The sequence below is a fragment of the Pseudophryne corroboree genome, chromosome 7 (assembly GCF_028390025.1).
Source record: "Pseudophryne corroboree isolate aPseCor3 chromosome 7, aPseCor3.hap2, whole genome shotgun sequence".
Classification (NCBI taxonomy): domain Eukaryota; kingdom Metazoa; phylum Chordata; class Amphibia; order Anura; family Myobatrachidae; genus Pseudophryne; species Pseudophryne corroboree.
Window position 1 is genome coordinate 154783189 of NC_086450.1, and position 19056 is coordinate 154802244.

General features: G+C 42.3%; 1 protein-coding gene across 1 annotated transcript in view; it reads right to left on the bottom strand.

Annotated features, from left to right (window-relative positions):
* The window catches only part of LRP1B (LDL receptor related protein 1B), a 1835733-nt gene that overhangs the window by 1063321 nt on the left and 753356 nt on the right, over positions 1-19056 (bottom strand). The window contains exon 14 of the mRNA XM_063932605.1: positions 16166-16355. Coding sequence (XP_063788675.1) covers positions 16166-16355 — 190 coding nt within the window. The remainder of the gene's footprint in view (positions 1-16165; positions 16356-19056) is intronic.

The following is a 19056-nucleotide window of genomic DNA, read 5'->3' on the forward strand; positions in this document are numbered from 1 at the left end:
CCCTTCCTTTTGGAATGGGCTTTTACCGATTTTGGCTGTGGCAGGCCTGCCACAGAATGTGTAAACTGAATTGTATTACAAATCCAGCGAGCAATCGTCTGCTTAGAAGCAGGAGCACCCATCTTGTTGGGTGCATACAGGCTAAACAGCGAGTCAGATTTTCTGACTCCAGCCTTCCTGGAAACATATTTTTCAGGGCCCTGACAACGTCAAGTAACTTGGAGTCCTCCAAGTCCCTAGTACCCGCAGGTACAATAGGTTGGTTCATGTGAAAAACAGAAAACACCTTAACGAGAAATTGAGGACGAGTCCTCAATTCTGCCCTGTCAGAATGAAAAATTAAGTAAGGGCTTTATATATGATAAAGCCGCCAATTCTGACACACGCCTGGCTGAAGCCAGGGCTAATAGCATCGTCACCTTCCATGTGAGATATTTTAAGTCCACAGTGGTGAGTGGTTCAAACCAATGTGACTTTAGGAAACTCAAAACAACATTGAGATCCCAAGGTGCCACTGGGGCACAAAAGGAGGCTGTATATGCAGTACCCCTTTTACAAACATCTGAACGTCAGGCACTAAAGCCAGTTCTTTCTGGAAGAAATTCGACAGGGCCGAAATTTGAACCTTAATGGACCTTAATTTTAGGCCCATAGACAGTCCTGTTTTCAGGAAATGTAGGAAACGACCCAGTTGGAATTCCTCTGTAGGGGCCTTCTTGGCCTCACACCACGCAACATATCTTCGCCAAATGCGGTGAAAATGTTTTGCGGTTACATCCTTCCTGTCTTCGACCAGGGTAGGGATGACTTCATCTGGAATGCCCTTTCAGGATCCGGCGTTCAACCGCCATGCCGTCAAACGCGGCCGCGGTAAGTCTTGGAACAGACAAGGCCCCTGCTGGAGCAGGTCCTTTCTTAAAGGTAGAGGCCACGGGTCTTCCGTGAACATCTCTTGAAGTTTCGGGTACCAAGTCTTCTTGGCCAATCCGGAACCACGAGTATCATTCTTACTCATCTCCCTCTTATGATTCTCAGTACTTTTTGTATGAGAGGCATAGGAGGGAACACATACTCTGACTGGTACATCCACAGTGTTACCAGAGCGTCCACCGCTATTGCCTGAGGGTCCCTTGACCTGGCGCAATATCTAGTTTTTTGTTCAGGCGGGACGCCATCATGTCCACCTTTGGTTTTTCACAACGGTTTACAATCATGTGGAAGACTTCCCGATGAAGTCCCCACTGTCCCGGGTGGAGGTCATGCCTGCTGAGGAAGTCTGCTTCCCAGTTTTCCACTCCCGGAATGAACACTGCTGAGAGTGTTATCACATGATTTTTCGCCCAGCGAAGAATCCTTGCAGTTTCTGCCATTTCCCTCCTGCTTCTTGTGCCGCCCTGTCTGTTTACGTGGGCGACTGCCGTGATGTTGTCCCACTGGATCAATACCGGCTGACCTTGAAGCAGAGGTCTTGCTAAGCTTAGAGCATTGTAAATTGCCCTTAGCTCCAGTATATTTTTGTGGAGAGAAGTCTCCAGACTCGATCACACTCTCTGGAAATTTTTTCCTTGTGTGACTGCTCCCCAGCCACTCAGGCTGGCATCCGTGGTCACCAGGACCCAGTCCTGAATGCCGAATCTGCGGCCCTTTCATAGATGAGCACTCTGCAGCCACCGCAGAAGAAACACCCTTGTCCTTGGAGACAGGGTTATCCGCTGATGCATCTGAAGATGCGATCCGGACCATTTTTCCAGCAGATCCCACGTAAAGGTTCTTGCGTGAAATCTACCGAATGGGATCGCTTTGTAAGAAACCACCATTTTTCACAGGATCCTTGTGCAATGATGCACTGATACTTTTCCTGGTTTTAGGAGGTTCCTGACTAGCTCGGATAACTCCCTGGCTTTCTTCTCCGGGAGAAAACATCCTTTTCTGGACTGTGTCCAGAATCATCCCTAGGAACAGTAGACGTGTCGTCGGAAAAAACTGCGATTTTGGAATATTTAGAATCCACTCGTGCTGTCGTAGAACTACTTAAGATAGTGCTACTCCGACCTCCAACTGTTCTCTGGACCTTGCCCTTATCAGGAAAGCGTCCATATTTCTTTTAAGAAGAATCATCATTTCGGCCATTACCTTGGTAAAGACCCGGGGTGCCGTGGACAATCCAAACGGCAGCGTCTGAACTGATAGTGACAGTTCTGTACCACGAACCTGAGGTACCCTTGGTGAGAAGGGCAAATTTGGACATGTAGGTAAGCGTCCCTGATATCCAGTGACACCATATCGTCCCCTTCTTCCTGGTTCGCTATCACTGCTCTGAGTGACTCCATCTTGATTTGAACGCTTGTATGTAAGTGTTCAAATATTTCAGATCTCACCTAGCCGTCTGGCTTCAGTACCACAATATAGTGTGGAATAATACCCCTTCCCTTGTTGTAGAAGGGGTACTTTGATTATCACCTGCTGGGAATACAGCCTGTGAATTGTTCCCAATACTGCCTCCCTGTCGGAGGGAGACGTTGGTAAAGCAGACTTCAGGAACTTGTGAGGGGGAGACGTCTCGAATTTCCAATGTACACCTGGGATACTACGTGTAGGATCCAGGAGTCCACTTGTGAGTGAGCCCACTGCGTGCTGAAACTCTTGAGATGACCCCCTACCGCACCTGAGTCCGCTTGTACGGCCCCAGCGTCATGCTGCGGACTTGGCAGAAGCTGTGGAGGGCTTCTGTTCCTGGGAATGGGCTGCTTGCTGCAGTCTTCTTCCCTTTCCTCTACCCCTGGGCAGATATGACTGGCCCTTTTGCCCGCCTGCCCTTATGGGGACGAAAGGACTGAGACTGAAAAGACTGTGTCCTTTTCTGCTGAGATGTGACTTGGGGTAACAAAAGGTGGATTTTTCAGCTGTTGCCATGGCCACCAGGTCCGATGGACCGCCCCTTTATACGGCAATACTTCCATGTGCCGTCTGAAATCTGCATCACCTGTCCACTGTCGTCTGGCAGATATGGACATCACATTTACTCTTGATGCCAGAATGCAAATATCCCTCTGCGCATCTCGCATATATAGAAATGCATCCTTAAAATGCTCTATAGTCAATAAAATCTTGTCCCTGTCAAGGGTATCAATATTTTCAGTCAGGAAATCCGACCAAGCCCCCTCAGCGCTGCACATCCAGGCTGAGGCGATTGCTGGTCGTAGTATAACACCAGTATATGTGTATATACTTTTAGGATATTTTTCAGCTTCCTATCAGCTGGCTCCTTGAGGGCGGCCGTATCTGGAGACGGTAACGCCACTTGTTTTTATAAGCGTGTGAGCGCCTTATTCACCCTAAGGTGTGTTTCCCAACTCGCCCTAACTTCTGGCGGGAAAGGGTATACCGCCAATAATTTTCTATCGGAGGAAACCCACGTATCATCACACACTTTATTTAATTTATCTGATTCAGGAAAAACTACAAGTAGTTTATTCACACCCTACATAATACCCTTATTTGTGGTACTTGTAGTATCAGAAATATGTAACACCTCCTTCATTGCCCTTAACATGAAACGTGTGGCCCTAAAGGAAAATACGTTTGTTTCTTCACCGTCGACACTGGAGTCAGTGTCCGTGTCTGTGTCTGTGTCGACCGACTGAGGTAAATGGGCGTTTTTACAAGCCCCTGACGGTGTCTGAGACGCCTGGACAGGTACTAATTTGTTTGCCGGCCGTCTCATGTCGTCAACCGACCTTACAGCGTGTTGACATTATCACGTAATTCCTAAATAAGCCATCCATTCCAGTGTCGACTCCCTAGAGAGTGACATCACCAATACAGGCAATTTGCTCCGCCTCCTCACCAACATCGTCCTCCTACATGTCGACACACACGTACCGACACACAGCACACACACAGGGAATGCTCTGACAGAGGACAGGACCCCACTAGCCCTTTGGGGAGACAGAGGGAGAGTTTGCCAGCACACACCAAAAACGCTATAATTATACAGGGACAACCCCTTATACAAGTGTTTTCCCTTATAGCATTTTTATATATGTAATCATATCGCCAAATAAGTGCCCCCCCTCTCTGTTTTAACCCTGTTTCTGTAGTGCAGTGCAGGGGAGAGCCTGGGAGCCTTCCTCACAGCAGAGCTGAGCAGGAAAATGGCGCCATGTGCTGAGGAGAATAGGCCCCGCCCCCTTTTCGGCGGGCTCTTCTCCCGGAGTTTGTGAGATCTGGCAGGGGTTAAATACATCCATATAGCCTCAAGGGCTATATGTGATGTATTTAAGCCATAAAAAGGTATTATACATTGCTGCCCAGGGCGCCCCCCCCAGCGCCCTGCACCCTCAGTGACAGTTGGTGACTGTTGGTGAAGTGTGCTGACAACAATGGCGCACAGCTGCAGTGCTGTGCGCTACCTTATGAAGACTGAAAGTCTTCTGCCGCCTGTTTCTGGACCTCTGGACATCTTCAACTTCGGCATCTGCAAGGGGGGTCGGCGGCACGGCTCCGGGACGAACCCCAGGGTGAGACCTGTGTTCCGACTCCCTCTGGAGCTAGTGGTGTCCAGTAGCCTAAGAAGCAAATCCATCCTGCACGCAGGTGAGTTTTCTTCTCTCCCCTAAGTCCCTCGTAGCAGTGAGCCTGTTGCCAGCAGAACTCACTGAAAATAAAAAACCTAACTTAAACTTTTATTCTAAGCAGCTCAGGAGAGCCACCTAGATTGCACCCTTCTCGTCGGGCACAAAAATCTAACTGAGGCTTGGAGGAGGGTCATAGGGGGAGGAGCCAGTGCACACCACCTGATCCTAAAGCTTTTATTATTGTGCCCTGTCTCCTGCGGAGCCGCTATATCCCCATGGTCCTGACGGAGTCCCCAGCATCCACTAGGACGTCAGAGAAAGTTACCTTGCCCCAAACCTTTATGTGTAACTGGTTCTAAAATATACAGGATCCAGTTATTAAAAATATACATTATACGTTAAAAGATGTATCCAAGGCTTATTGATCTAAATCAAACACATTATTTGGGGGATGAACGGCGATCTAGAGAAACCATAGGTGTTCGATTAACAGCATAATTAATTTTAAGGCTATAGAACAGGTTAAGGGCAGCAGGAGGAAAAATGATGTGGCCGCATCTCTGGCGAGAGCAGAGATGCAATGGATTTATGAGCTGAAAACTCTGCAACCAGAGGGTTTGAACGGCGATTTTGAGATGAAATGGTTTCTCTAGATCGCCGTTCATCCCCCAAATAATGTGTTTGATACAAATCTGTAATAGGCAGCCAGAACCCTCTGGCGGATTTCTGGTTCACAATACCAATTATGTATAAGTACACATATCTACAGTAATACATATAATTGTACAATAATATAACACATGTTTCATCGCAGTGTCACCTATCCCTAGCTACAGTTTGGTTATATATATATATATATATATATATAGAATATTGATGGTACTGAGCGCTCCCCCTCTTTCTGACCAAAGTAACAAAGTCACATGTAAATTCAACAGTCCTGTTGCACTCCCTCCTCTCAATAAAAGGGTGGCTGCTCCAAGTTGTCTATTGTTTCAAAAATGGGCTCAAAAGTTTATCTGTAAAAGAGTGAAGAAAGCGCTTCTAGTGCAATATATTTGAACACTTTACTGCCACCTTCTGCCACCCGGCAAAGTGTACAAGTACTGTGTCAGGTGGTAATCCAACCACCCTTTCTCAGGCAGATTGATATGGCAACATGCAATTCCGCAACACCAAATGTCCACGATCCAAAATTCTAAATGTATCACATAGAAAAGATTCAAATGAATATAATAGTGAGATATGTTTTACACAAATGTAATAATTATTAACACATAAATGTCCGTTCATTTCTAAAGAATAAAAACAGCTTATCTGCAGCCCATCTGCAGTAAGGGTGAAGTTACTGGCCTCCCTCTCAACACGTTTCGTCCGTTTTGCCTCTGCTGGACTATATACTGTAAATATATATATATATATCAGGAGGATACTGTGGCACTCTCAGGACTTGTGAATCAAATTGCATGTATCACCAAACGGTCCACGTTGTGTCAGCAAGACACTTCGGTCCACAAGTATGCAGGTCTCATTTTAATAAGTAAAATTTATTCAGGACATACTACACATACAGTATTACTGATTCACATGTCGTGACAGTGCCGCAGCATCCTGTTTATTGCTCTTTCCATTATTCTGAGGGCATCCAGGCATACTTACATTATTTAATTGGGAGTGGCAGTCATCCACTGATAAAATATATAATCAGTGGTTGACTATATATACACACAGTATATATATATAAATATATGTATATATATACATTCATATATATATACGGGATGTAGTTACGACATCGGCGCTCGGTATCCCGGTGGTCAGCATACCTAAGTCGAGATCCCAACAGCCCGAATGCCGACAGGGGGCAGAGGGCTATTCCCACTCGTGGGTGTTCAAGACACCCATGGAGTGGGAATAGAACCTGCGCTCACCCCCCTGTCGGCATTCGGGATCGCCACCGCCAGTCTTTCATACCCAATGCATATATACAGTATATTAAATATTTTTAATGCTCCTAACCCATAGAATTACAGGGGTTATACTCTACTGATGTTGTTTCAAAAGTGTGTTGTTGTTTTTTCTCCATCCGAAATGATCAATCTGAACACACAGCAATCATAAAGAAGGTTTGAAATCCCATAAACCTTTCTGATATTTTGTGACAACATAGGATTATTATTAATGTAAATCTTCCACTGGTGAGTAAATAGCACATTTGAAGTCACACTCAGTATCCAGAACAAGTCACTATTTTCATTATCACGGTGTGTAAACATACAGCATGTTTTGGAAACAATGGAATGCAAGACTTACAAAAGATAATGGAAGAATATGGTGGCCAGTTTCAGAATTATTGTCACCGTGTCAAATGGTTCATTACAGTCTCCATAATGTAAATAGCACTTTGACTGTTTGCTGCCGGTACTATGATAATGAGTAATGTATAGCAAAATAACGTAACACAAACAGCAGCTGCAGAGCCAGTATTAGAATCAGCAGTGGCGCTCAACAAGAGCAACACATTCCAGCGAGCAGATGGTTATATGTGCTAATATCTGAGCCTGAGGGAAGGAGACAATGGCTTGCCTAATTTAAGCCATGTATTCAACTCTGCTGCCAAAATCTCCTGTTCTGGCTGTAACACTAAGCAATATTTTAGACTTTTATAAATTAATAATAATAATAATTATTACTATTATTATTATTATTATTATTATTATTATTATTTTAACAGCTTCTTATAAGAAAAGTCACTTCAATAGCCTAGGTTACAATACATGTCAATGGATACTGATCATAGCTATTTCTGTAAATAACATAATTAGCAGTTTCTGGTGTCAGAACATGCACCAGCTGTACAATACAAATGACTGTCCACTGGTAGCTAGCTAAGTATTTGTACCAGTCACACAACCTGTGTTGTGCAGCATTTTCTTGGAGAGCCTTGCAGATGTGGGCAGTATACGAACATCAGCCAAACCTGTGAGGACAGAGAGCCACCACAGGTCATGGGAAAAGTACATAGAGCTAGCAGACCTTGAAAGCACCAGTGAATTATTGCTAATTTCAAATCACCTTAAAGACCTTGAGCTTGTATGTGTCCATGGAACTCCTTCAGTTATCTAATATAAATATAGCATACATGTATGTACAGGGACACATTATCCCACATGATGCTAATAATTGTGCTAATTGTTACACAGTGGATCACTCTGCGGTCTGTCTCCGTTCCCAGCACTAGAGGCAGCTTCCCTGCTCTAGTGTTCTCCCTCCTAGTGTCAGCTCAGTGCAGTAGCAGGTGCTTACTGCACAGTCTGAGAGAGTTCGTCCTGGGAGAGATAACTGCACTGAAGTGCAGCTTTTGCTCTCCTCAGTGTGTGACCTTGTCTACCCCGCAGCTGCACCCTGTGTGTATACAGCCGGATACTGTGTGTACTAAGATGCTGTGTTACAGCTGTACTGCTTCACATGTATACTGTGAGTTCCTGCTGCTACAGAACATCTTCTATATACTACAAGCTGTTATCTTTGTTATCTGTATAAACCAATCATCCTGGTTAAGTGCCGTTATGTGGACTAACATCCCTATCTGAAACCGCAACACTCTGCCAACAGGTTATGGGCCCAGGACCCCAAGTGAGAAAGGCATTCTAAAACAGAGGTACATAAGAAATAAAAGTGCAGCTAATTAAAGAAGGAGTACTTTTATTAAATATAGAGAAGAATGTACAGTACAGGGAACAGCGTGAACTTTGCAAAGCAAAAAGGCTCAGAGAATTACACAACATGGAAATTTGCCATGGAGATGCAGCTTAAGCCGGAAAAGTTGTGATAAGTCACAATTGAGCCAGGAGCAGACCCAAACCAAGTTGAAGTAGATAGAGCCATCAGAATGATTGGTTTGGACGTGGAACAACACGTCTACTCCATTATCAGCGGGAACAAGAATCACAGCAACAATAGCTGGATGTACAGGCAGCAGAAAGTGTATCTGAACCTGAAAGAGTTAATGCAGATACCCAATCAGGAAACAGAACTTCCCTGAGGAGCAATAAAGGTGTTCCATCCAAAAGATACAGTGAGGAATATGCAAATATAGCTTACTGTGAACTCCAAAATATACAGGAAGCAAAATCAAGTAGCGACTGGAAAGAATAGAAGTCAGGAATAGATACAGAGCTGTCAGCTCTGGATGATAACAGTACATAGACTGTAGTTGACAGGCCAAATAACCGTAAGACAATCAAGAACAAGTGGGTCTTTTGCAGAAAGCTGAATGCAGACGGGACTATTGCTCATTATAAAGCCCGCCTTGTTGCTACAGTATATAGACAAAAATCCGGAATCGACTATGGGGGGATATTTTCACCTGTCGTAAGGTACAGCACCTTGAGATAAGTCATTGCCATTGCTACATTTCATGATTTATTGTTATACCAGTTAGACTTTGATTCTGCATTCTTAAATGGAGAGTTAATTAAGGAGATTTATATGGAACCACCTGAACATTATGATGAGATTATGTTCCAAGAGGGAAAAGTTTGCCCCTTAAATAAATCTTTGTATGGCCTAAAGCAAAGTGGTCAATGTTGGTATGTAAAGCTGGATGCTGTGCTCCTAGAGATGAACTTTGTTAGGTCAGAGACTGATCACTGCTTATATCACAAAATTATAGAAGAAAAGTGGTTCATCATAGTTGTGTATGTGGATGACCTATTGCTAGCAGGTCAAGAAGAGCACGTAACTGATGTAAAACAGCAGCTGAAACAACGGTTAAATCTAAAGGATTTAGGCCCTGCAAATCATTTGTTAGGCATGAGAATTGTACAAACCCTGAAAGATGGGACTGTTACAATTGATCAACAGACATATACTGAAGCAAAACTTCACAAGTATGGAATGTCTGATGCAAAACCAGTGAGCACTCCTATTGACAAAAGCATAAAGATGGTAAAGGCCATGTTGGTGACCAACCAGGGAGATAGAGGAAATGAGAGAGGTTCCACATGCTGTTGGTTGCTTAATTTATGCAAGTATTGAGACTTGCCCCTACATCACACATGCAGTGAGCAAGGCAAGCCAGTTTGCAATTAACCCAGGAAGGCAACACTGGATTGCAGTCAAAAGAATATTAAGTTACTTAAAAGGTACAAGTTCATTAAAGTTGGTGTTTACAAAGTCAAAAGTTATGACTTTGGAAGTTTTCTGTGATGCCAATTGGAGATCAGATGAGGATGACTGTCGTTCCTATACGGGATACTTGTTCATTTTGGCAGGGGCAGCCATCAGCTGGGTGAGCAGAAAGCAACCCACTGTTGCCTTATCCACCACTGAGGTGGAGTACATGGCACTTACAGAAACTGCAAAAGAAGCTTTATGGATGAAGGAAACTTTATGTGAGCTTAGCCTTCTTTACCACAGTGAGACTATCAACATTGCGTGTGATAACAAGGGAGCAATTGATTTGTCTTCCATCACCAAGCATTATGGATGGTCCAAACACATTGTCATTAGACATCACTTTATCTGTGAGTTAGTAAAATACAAGTCTATCAATGTCTATTACATAGCAAGCAAGTGCAATGCTGCTGATATGTTGACAAAGGGACTGTCATCACACTTGTTGAATATGTTTATTACAAAATGTGGACTGGAATACTTTTGAGAAATGTTTTTGGTTACTGGAATACTTTATTGAGAAATGTTTTTTAGAAAGTGGTATGTAAATGTATGTAACCGGAGACAGTCTTGAGCGAGGGGGGTGTTAGATAGTGGACCACTGCTGTCTGTCTCTGTTCCCAGCACTAGAGGCAGCTTCCCTATCTCTGGAATTCTCTATCTCTCGCCATCTGACTCTCCATCTCTCTACAAAACTTCAAACGAGCTCTCAAGACCCACTTCTTCACCATAACCAGACAACTCTCCTCCCAACCCTCTTGTCTATGCTCACTGTCTACCCCTTCTGTGCCACCCCGGTCTGTCAGCCCTTCACCTTTTAGATTGTAAGCTCGCAAAAGCAGGGTCTTCTTTTCTAATGTACCTTTCGTTTTCTTACTTACACTATCTTATACTTCATACTCCCTTTGATGGCACCTAACCCCTTGTTTTCCATACCTGTCCCATGTTGTCTTGAACTGGAAGTGCTGTTTTCTTGTTTGCTCATTTGATTATGTACTGTGTAATGAGTGCTACGGATCCCTTGTGGTGCCAAATAAATAAAGGATAATAATAATAATGATGGGGTGGGGGTGCGCACAATATCGACCTAACCTCTAAATCCGCCCCTGCTCACTCCCCCCTCTACCATCACATGACATAGTGAGAGTTGCCTATGTCTTTGTAGCACACTGTGTCTGACAGCCATTTGTGTTTTACCTCCAGGGTTTTTGAAAAAATAAATGTGTAAGAAGTTCAAAAATTACTTTCAGATGCAAATAAATGGACACTTAGGTTGCCATTTTAAAATAATAATAAATAAATAAAAAATCTACTGTTCAGTATGTGGCTTTGATGCCTTACTAAATTGTAATACTATTGTACTGTATAATGGTTTCTGCAACTATATCCAAGCGTGTTTTTTATTTGTTTTATTTTCTTTTGATTCTATTCCCTTTTACTTTGGAAAACTACAGTCTACATTGCGATTCACCCTGGAGTGGTATAGACTATTTGCTGCCGCCGTGTTTGGTTCTCTGCACTGAAATGGAAGCGTGCTTGTTTTCAGGAGAATTAAAAACAATTGATCGCTTAACTACAGCTTTGAAACATTTTGTGTATCATTATTTTCTGTGTAGAGTTTAGCCTCTAGGGTAACAGGAATGAAACACTGTGATTGCCACCGTATCATTAAGCTGCAATGACTCTTATTTGGCCGTGAAGACTTATAGTCAACAACAATCTTTGCTTGCATTTCTGTGCATTGTAATCGTATAATTAATTGGGATTGTTCCAGCAGCTGTACAATTTATTTTTAAAGGAATTAAATAAAATTTATCCATAATCAATGTTTCTTTATTGCAGTGCGCATCCCTTAGGCTTTGGGACTTATCTTGGCCCACAACAATTTATACACTATTGTGCTGGGATTGTTTAACTTTAATCAGTGTTTAAATAGAACTTAAATTTATACCTATATGACTACAAGTGTTTTGCTACTGAGTAAATGCAATCGATCTGATAAAAAATACTGTTCATAGTTTTATGATTTATAATAAAAAAAGATTCCATAAATAATGTTATGAAGCAATGTTTTTAAAGTATATTTTTGAAGCAATGTTTTATGTCTTATTGAAAGCTTTATGCTAACGTAACAACTCCCTCATTAATGGAAAAAAAATTCACAGTATTATACTTTCTGGCGTCATGTTTGTGTCTTGTACCATTATTATTAATGCCAGTACAACACAATGAACCTCCCAAACAGCAGTAACACAGCAAGTTGAATCCACATGTCAAATTCTACATTAGTAGAAACAAAGGGCCTAATTCAGACCTGATCGCTCCTCACTAAGGGTGTGTACACACGGTGAGATATTTTCTTTCGATTTTGACTATATATAAAGTTAGTGCAGATCGCAAGGTGAAAGTCGATCCCGATGCGCGGTCCCGCCAGGTTGGCATCGCAAGAAAAGATAGACTGTGCAGGCAAGTAAATCCTTGCTAGATCGGTGTACGATGTAGTTCATCTCACATGTCAATGACATCTCACATAAGCCAAAATCATAAGCACACATAGGCCCTCATTCCGAGTTGTTCGCTCGCTAGCTGCTTTTAGCAGCAGTGTACACGCTAAGCAAAAAATGTCATGCCGTTTCTGAGTAGCTCCAGACCTACTCCTATCTTGCGATGAATGCAGTCTGTTTAGTTCCTGGTTTGACGTCACAAACACGCCCTGCGTTCGGCCAGCCACTCCCCCGTTTCTCCAGCCACTCCTGCGCTTTTGCCTGGCACGCCTGCATTTTTTAGCACACTCCCTGAAAACGCTGAGTTGGCGCCCAGAAACACCCACTTCCTGTCAATCATACTACGATCACTCGAGCGACAGAAAAACGTCGCTCGAACTTGGGTAAAACCACAAAGTTTTGTGTGAAAGTACTTAGCGCATGCGCGCTGCGTACCATGCGCATGCGCAGAATTGCCGCTTTTTCACTTGATCGCTGCTCTGCGAAAAACGGCAGCGATCGAACAACTCGGAATGACCCCCATAGTCCATATCTCAAGAAAAGTTAGTCAAAATCGGTGGTGCTGGGCTCCGGGGAATTCAGGGGAAATCGCAAGTGAAAATCGGGCATAACAAGGATCTCACCGTGTGTACACACCCTAAGGGTTAACTCTATGAGAGAGCTGCAACAATGTACTGTAACATGTTAGACCTAACAGTAGTCATTGCTGCCTGCCAAGTGTTACTGAATAGGAATGGCAGAGGGATGGAACTACAGGCAGCTGCAATCTCCATGAGAAGATGTTGGAAACATACACAATATAGTTATCTTTTTCTACCCTGAGGAAGCAGAAAAGTTGTTAACAATAATTTTCAAATCATCTTATTTTCAAGAGATTGAAAATGACAAAAAAAAAAAAGTGCAGGGATTTCACTTTTACCATGCAAATATTCACTGCAAAGTCAGAGGTCAATTGGATGTCCAACGCGTTTCGTCACAGAGATGAAGTCTCATCCAATTGACCTCTGACTCAGATAAGCACTTTAATACTTTTGCACTTTATTATTTTATATGAATGTGTATTTGCTTTTCATCCCATTTTTAGAAAAAGTTTTGTTAAAAATTTTAAATAAATGTTTATATTTTTTAAATATCTTGTAATTATTTACAGACACCATTGGTCGCTACCCCCCATTCCTTTCTTTTATTTATATATATATATATATATATAGACATATATATATATATCCCCTTTACTTTGTTATAAAACATTACATTTGATTAATTGTTGCATACATTGCATTTATCCTGAGACAGGTAACCATTGGTCATTTCGGATGTATCACTTTATACTGTATATCACATCTTCTGTCCATGGTGCATCTTTTACTTTTTCTTTTTTAACCTTTATAGGGCAGCAGTAACAACACTTTGCTTTGAATGAACTTATAAATAAGATTATTTCCTTCCGAGTCATGTTGAAATAAAGAAGGAGGTTATTAGTACATAACTCTTTGGTATACCCCTAATCATTACTGAGAGTTTCTGTGTTCTATATGTGCTGGACTTCAGGACGAAGTGTTTTTGGATTTCCCAGACTGCTCCTCTCACTTCCATTGAAAGATAAGATATATTAACTGTGCTATTATACTATTCTACTTAGTCTATTGGACTGCTTTTAGTTTTTAATAATGATGTCATATTCTATCACATTTTAGTCTCGGTTGACATCCTATAAGTGTGGACACCAGCGGTCGCACTGCCCCCCCCCCTCTGTTTTTATAATGCATTATACTATTTAACTCTCTTGTGCAAAGACCAAACTCTTTATGTAACAGTGGGTTGAACATACTACTGTGGCACAGTGCATCTTACGCATGTTATAGAACCAATCATATTTAAGTATGGGTGATGTAGAGACATGCATATGTCAAGCGTTTCTTCACTTATGACAGAAGATGAGTAACTGGGTTGTAACGTGTGTACTCACATATGCAAAGCACATAGGGGTTGTGGACACTGATTTTCACACTTATGTTATCTATAGGCTGGTGCAGGCAGGGCCGGATTAAGCAGTACTTAAGAGAGGGTGACCCTCCCTTCTTGTCCAGCCTGTCCCCCTAGCTCTAGGTTTGTGATTTCCACCCCCCCCCCTCCCTGTACCTCCATTTGGCAGCAGCGCAGGTCCTGCCACCCCCACCTCCTCTCCCCCATCTCCAGGAACATGGCACCCACACTGTAATCCTGGGGACATCTCTACTACACATGCCCCGATACTTGCACGTGGGACCTCCTACTGCAGGAATTCCCAGTAGGTGAGTCCCACAAAGTGGGCTACATGGCTATACAATATCACTATTTACACGTGGAGATGTGTGCTGAGCGATCTAGCACAGAACACTCAGCACACATCTCTCCCCCCACTCAGCACAGAGCGCGATGTGCTGAGCGAGGGTGGGATGGGGGGGCACTCACTTCATGCAGCAGTGAAGTAAGCAACCTGACTAGATTGTGCCTGCATGCAGGCCAAACTAGTACCGCCGATAGCGATGTGCGGCTATTGCTATGGGCAGACACACAGAGCGATGTATGCTTCTTTTCTAAGCAATCTTTTGTACCCCCCCAAAAAAGATTCAGTTAGATACCAGGCAAAAATACATCTTCTTAGGGGGTATCCAATTATCTGCAATAAACCGTTTTCACACGAAAACCTAGGCTTTTACCGTGAATAACTAAAAACTCCTAAACAATTAGCCGCAAAAAATTTCCCGCAATTTTTTTTACCACAAATTTTACTTCATCTACTCTGAGCAGGTGGAAAGTTGGGAAAAATCCCTATTTTAAGGTACAAATTTCAGAATTTGGTTCAGAACCCGTGGGACATCCCCTAATGACTAACTAAGCACTTAGAAGTTTTTAATTATTTTTAATTGCCCAATAATGACATATCAGTTTTGGGGCAAAAAAGTGCAAAGTGATAGAATTTTGGGTTCAAGGTGTAGAATAGGTATATTGGGGTGCTTTATGGGTGGGAAAAGTGTTTTTAGGCTTGCAGGTGGGAGTACTCAGTCTGTTTACACTTTTTTTAAAAGTCCCATAAAATGACCCAAATCTATACTTACGCCCATTTTTATGTACCCCAAATTAAATTTGAGCACTTATTTTCCTGGATAAAAACTTGCTTTCATAATTTTTGTCCATTTAAAAAAAATGCATTTAACATCCACTTGACCCAATTTAAGTACCTTAAATATATTTAATATGACCTATAATATACTTCTATACTGTTTTCCTATGTTAGTTTGGCATTTTTTGAGGTAAAGTACAGGCTGAATTCCCCATTTTCACCCTGATTTTTCACTAATTTTTATTCAGCACAAGTTCCATTTTTGCACGTTTGGAATAGGATAAGGTGAAAATGGGGAGTGTGTATATGTGAGAAAAGCCTCTTTTGCTGCAATTTTTGCACAAAAGATTCACACAAAATAATTGCAGTGATTTTGCAGTTAATTGGATACTTCCCTTAAGGGGAAATGTCCCTGTTTTTGTGTATTCTTTACAGAAAATCACAAGAAATGTATTGATATACATTTAGTTTTGCATTATGTAGCTGAAGTCTAATCTTTCTGAAAATGTCTGTTTTCTTATCTTCAGAAACTATGTGAAAGGGAATTAAATTGAATCTGTATTTGTGGAGAATTTACAGGAAGACAATTTAAAACTGCAGATAATACAGACTTACAATTACTGTACCTTGTAATTGGACTTGTCTGTACTTATTTCAAATTATGTCTGTTTTAGTGTTCATGAAAAGAAAATAGCTTCAATAAGAAGGTAAAAAATATATTGTGGTTCAAGTCAGCAAAACAACATATCACTTATTTATGGTATAGTGAATGCAACGCTGTAGCTCATGGAATATTTTACCTTGTTGTTTCCTGGGATCATAAATTTGAAGACCAAACAGTGGAGGCCTCTCTTGTCTTAGTAGGGAAATGTTATTAGTTTTTAGATTGAGCTGAAATATGTATCCATTCATATAATCTGTCCAAAAGATATATTGGCCATGATGAGAGAGGCCAAAGGGATGATTTAATTCTTTCCCACTACCGACTACCTGAAAAAATAAAACATTAAGTGATAGATAATAACATTTACAATGGTTGAAGATAACTTTACGGTTTTCCCAAACAAACAACATCTGGAATTGTTGCATGACCCTTACTATTCCTCCAGTAAAGCACAATAATATGAAAATGGTATTTACTGGCCTACTCTGCGTGTCACAGGTCTCTATGTCTTTGACCCAGTAAAAGGACACTATACAGAAGGCGCTTCCAATCCCGGGGATTTTGGGATTAGAAAATCCCCTTGTTTTTTTCAATGCTGCACAGAATTGAGCGTCCCCAGGAGGCTCAGACGCTGCCTGTCTCCCCCTGTTCAGCTCCCCCTGCATGTGCGCACAGCACAGCATGACCTGAAGTCAGAGGTCACATTGCGCAGCCAGCCAGCTGCCCGCCACCCAGACCTCACTGCCAGCACTGCCTCACACCCCACGGCCCCGCAAGAAGGGTACACATTGAAAACAAACCAATCCCAGGTTTCCCGAGATAAATCACTTTTTAATCCCGATTACAGAGATTGAAAATATGGCCCGGGATTGTCCACCCTAAAATAAAATTAGTGATTAATAAAATCATTGCTTTAAGTCACAATGCTGCTAATTATATGTTGGCTGGTTGGTGTAAAATAGGAATATTTCTTAATTATGGATAAAATTTATATTATTATTACAGTTTACTAGAGGTGAATGGTACATATACTGTACCTTTTCGAAGCAAGGCCCCAAAACTCCAGAATCCAGACAAGCAGCAGCTGCGACTCATACACCAGCAGAAGGTAGCCAAAACTGCAAGAACACGTGGGAGACAGAGCAAGTCTGCCAACTGTTCTGAAGGTGGGTACTGTATCAACCTTCTAGGAGGTATGTGCTGCACCATGGTGCTCATGAAGGAGGAGCCATGTCAACATACTAGTGTTTATTCAACAGAGAAAGCTGCAGCTCAGGTTGGACAATGATATGCCATCATTTTCTCTACCCTCACCATAAAAGTATCATCAGTCTGTGTGCAGATTTTGATCCAGGTATACACATATCATTCATTATCTACTGAAGGGGTAGGGCATGCTGGGATATGTAGCTCCACAGCAGGTGGAATGTCACTTGTTCCCTACAGTACCTCTGATCTACAGAGAGCTTGTTACCATCAGGAGTGGTAAGGATCATCTGAAAGCACTAAGGGGTCTATTTGCTAAGACTTCGATGGAGATAAAGTCGCTGGAGATAAAGTAGCAGCCAATCAGCTGCTAACTGCCATGTCACAGGCTGTTTGAAAAATGACAGTTAGGTGCTGATTGGGTGGTACTTTATCTCCAGGGACTTTATCTCCATCCAAGGCTTAGTAAATACACCCCTAAGTTGCAGTTGTGCAGTGCAAGTGATATTTTGTGTTGCCATGTGGACTTTTTTAAATGTGTGATTATGCATGACAGGCATGAAGATTGCTTATGACATGGACAGCATACGCAGGGGTGCAGCGTTTAGCATGTTCTTATTACAATAGCAAACAGATGAAGTCAGGAAAACTAAATTCAGACTGGGCAAACTTGTGCACCTAATGTTACACCCACATTCAAAACGGGACGTAGTTATGTGACTGGTGGTTAGGAGACCGCCGGTCACAATACCTCCCCCTACATCCCGCCCCTCACAATCTTGATGGTCGGCATGCTGACCAACAGGGACTATTCCCACTCATGGGTGTCCACAGAACCCATAAAGTCGGAATAGAACCTGTGGCGACCGCAGGACGCCACCGAGCACGCAGCGTGGCGAGCACAGTGACCCACAAGGGGTTTATTATGCTTGACCCCTGCTGGCATGCTGCTGCTGGGATACCGGCATCAGTATGCTGACCAGTGGTCTCCTGACCGCCAGTAACGAATACTGTTCAAAAAAAAAATTTTTTTCATGGAAACAAATATTAAAATAATATTTAACAGGTGTAGATGGGGACTCCAGTTTGAGCACCCAACATTGTTTCTGGAATGTGTTTGGAGAGGGCGTAAGATAATGGTGGAAAAGTACTCTCCGTAGCTTGATTGGTCATTGGTCCACGAGCATTGACACACATTGGGATACTCATCTAAATATGCTCTGTTGTGCAGAATTGTAAATGTCCAATGCATTCTGTATGTCAGTTCCCTAATACACCCACTCTGTACTTTACTGCTTATGAGAACTGTAATGCCCAAGTTTCCCTTCTGCATACTGTGTTGTCAGCTTCTTAAATATAAGAACAGAATCTGATGGCAGATAAGGACCCCTTGTCCCATCTAATCTGCCCTTCTTGGAGCTCTCTCCTGATTGGTATGGGAGGGGGACAATGACTCATGGATGGGTCTGAGAGTTTGTGGGGGATGAGAAGGGGGTATTCTCATTTTTAAGTATTTAACATACTTTAAATAAAAATATCTGTAAAGTGGATGGAAACATGTTGAAGTATTAACTGCAGTTGATCGGTTGATTTGACTAGGGTGCATCTCTATATGGCCCTTTCCTGATCCAATCCTGAGACAACAGCTGTTTGCCCCTGCAGCGGAATGCTCTGGTCAACTGCCAGATCAATACTGCAATGAAAGCAGTTTGCATCCACTTTAATGGCACTTGTTGCATGCTGTATGTTACAAATATATTCTGTCTTTGATATTTACACATATTTTATGAGTATAATTAAAGGCAACAATTAGCAAAGCAG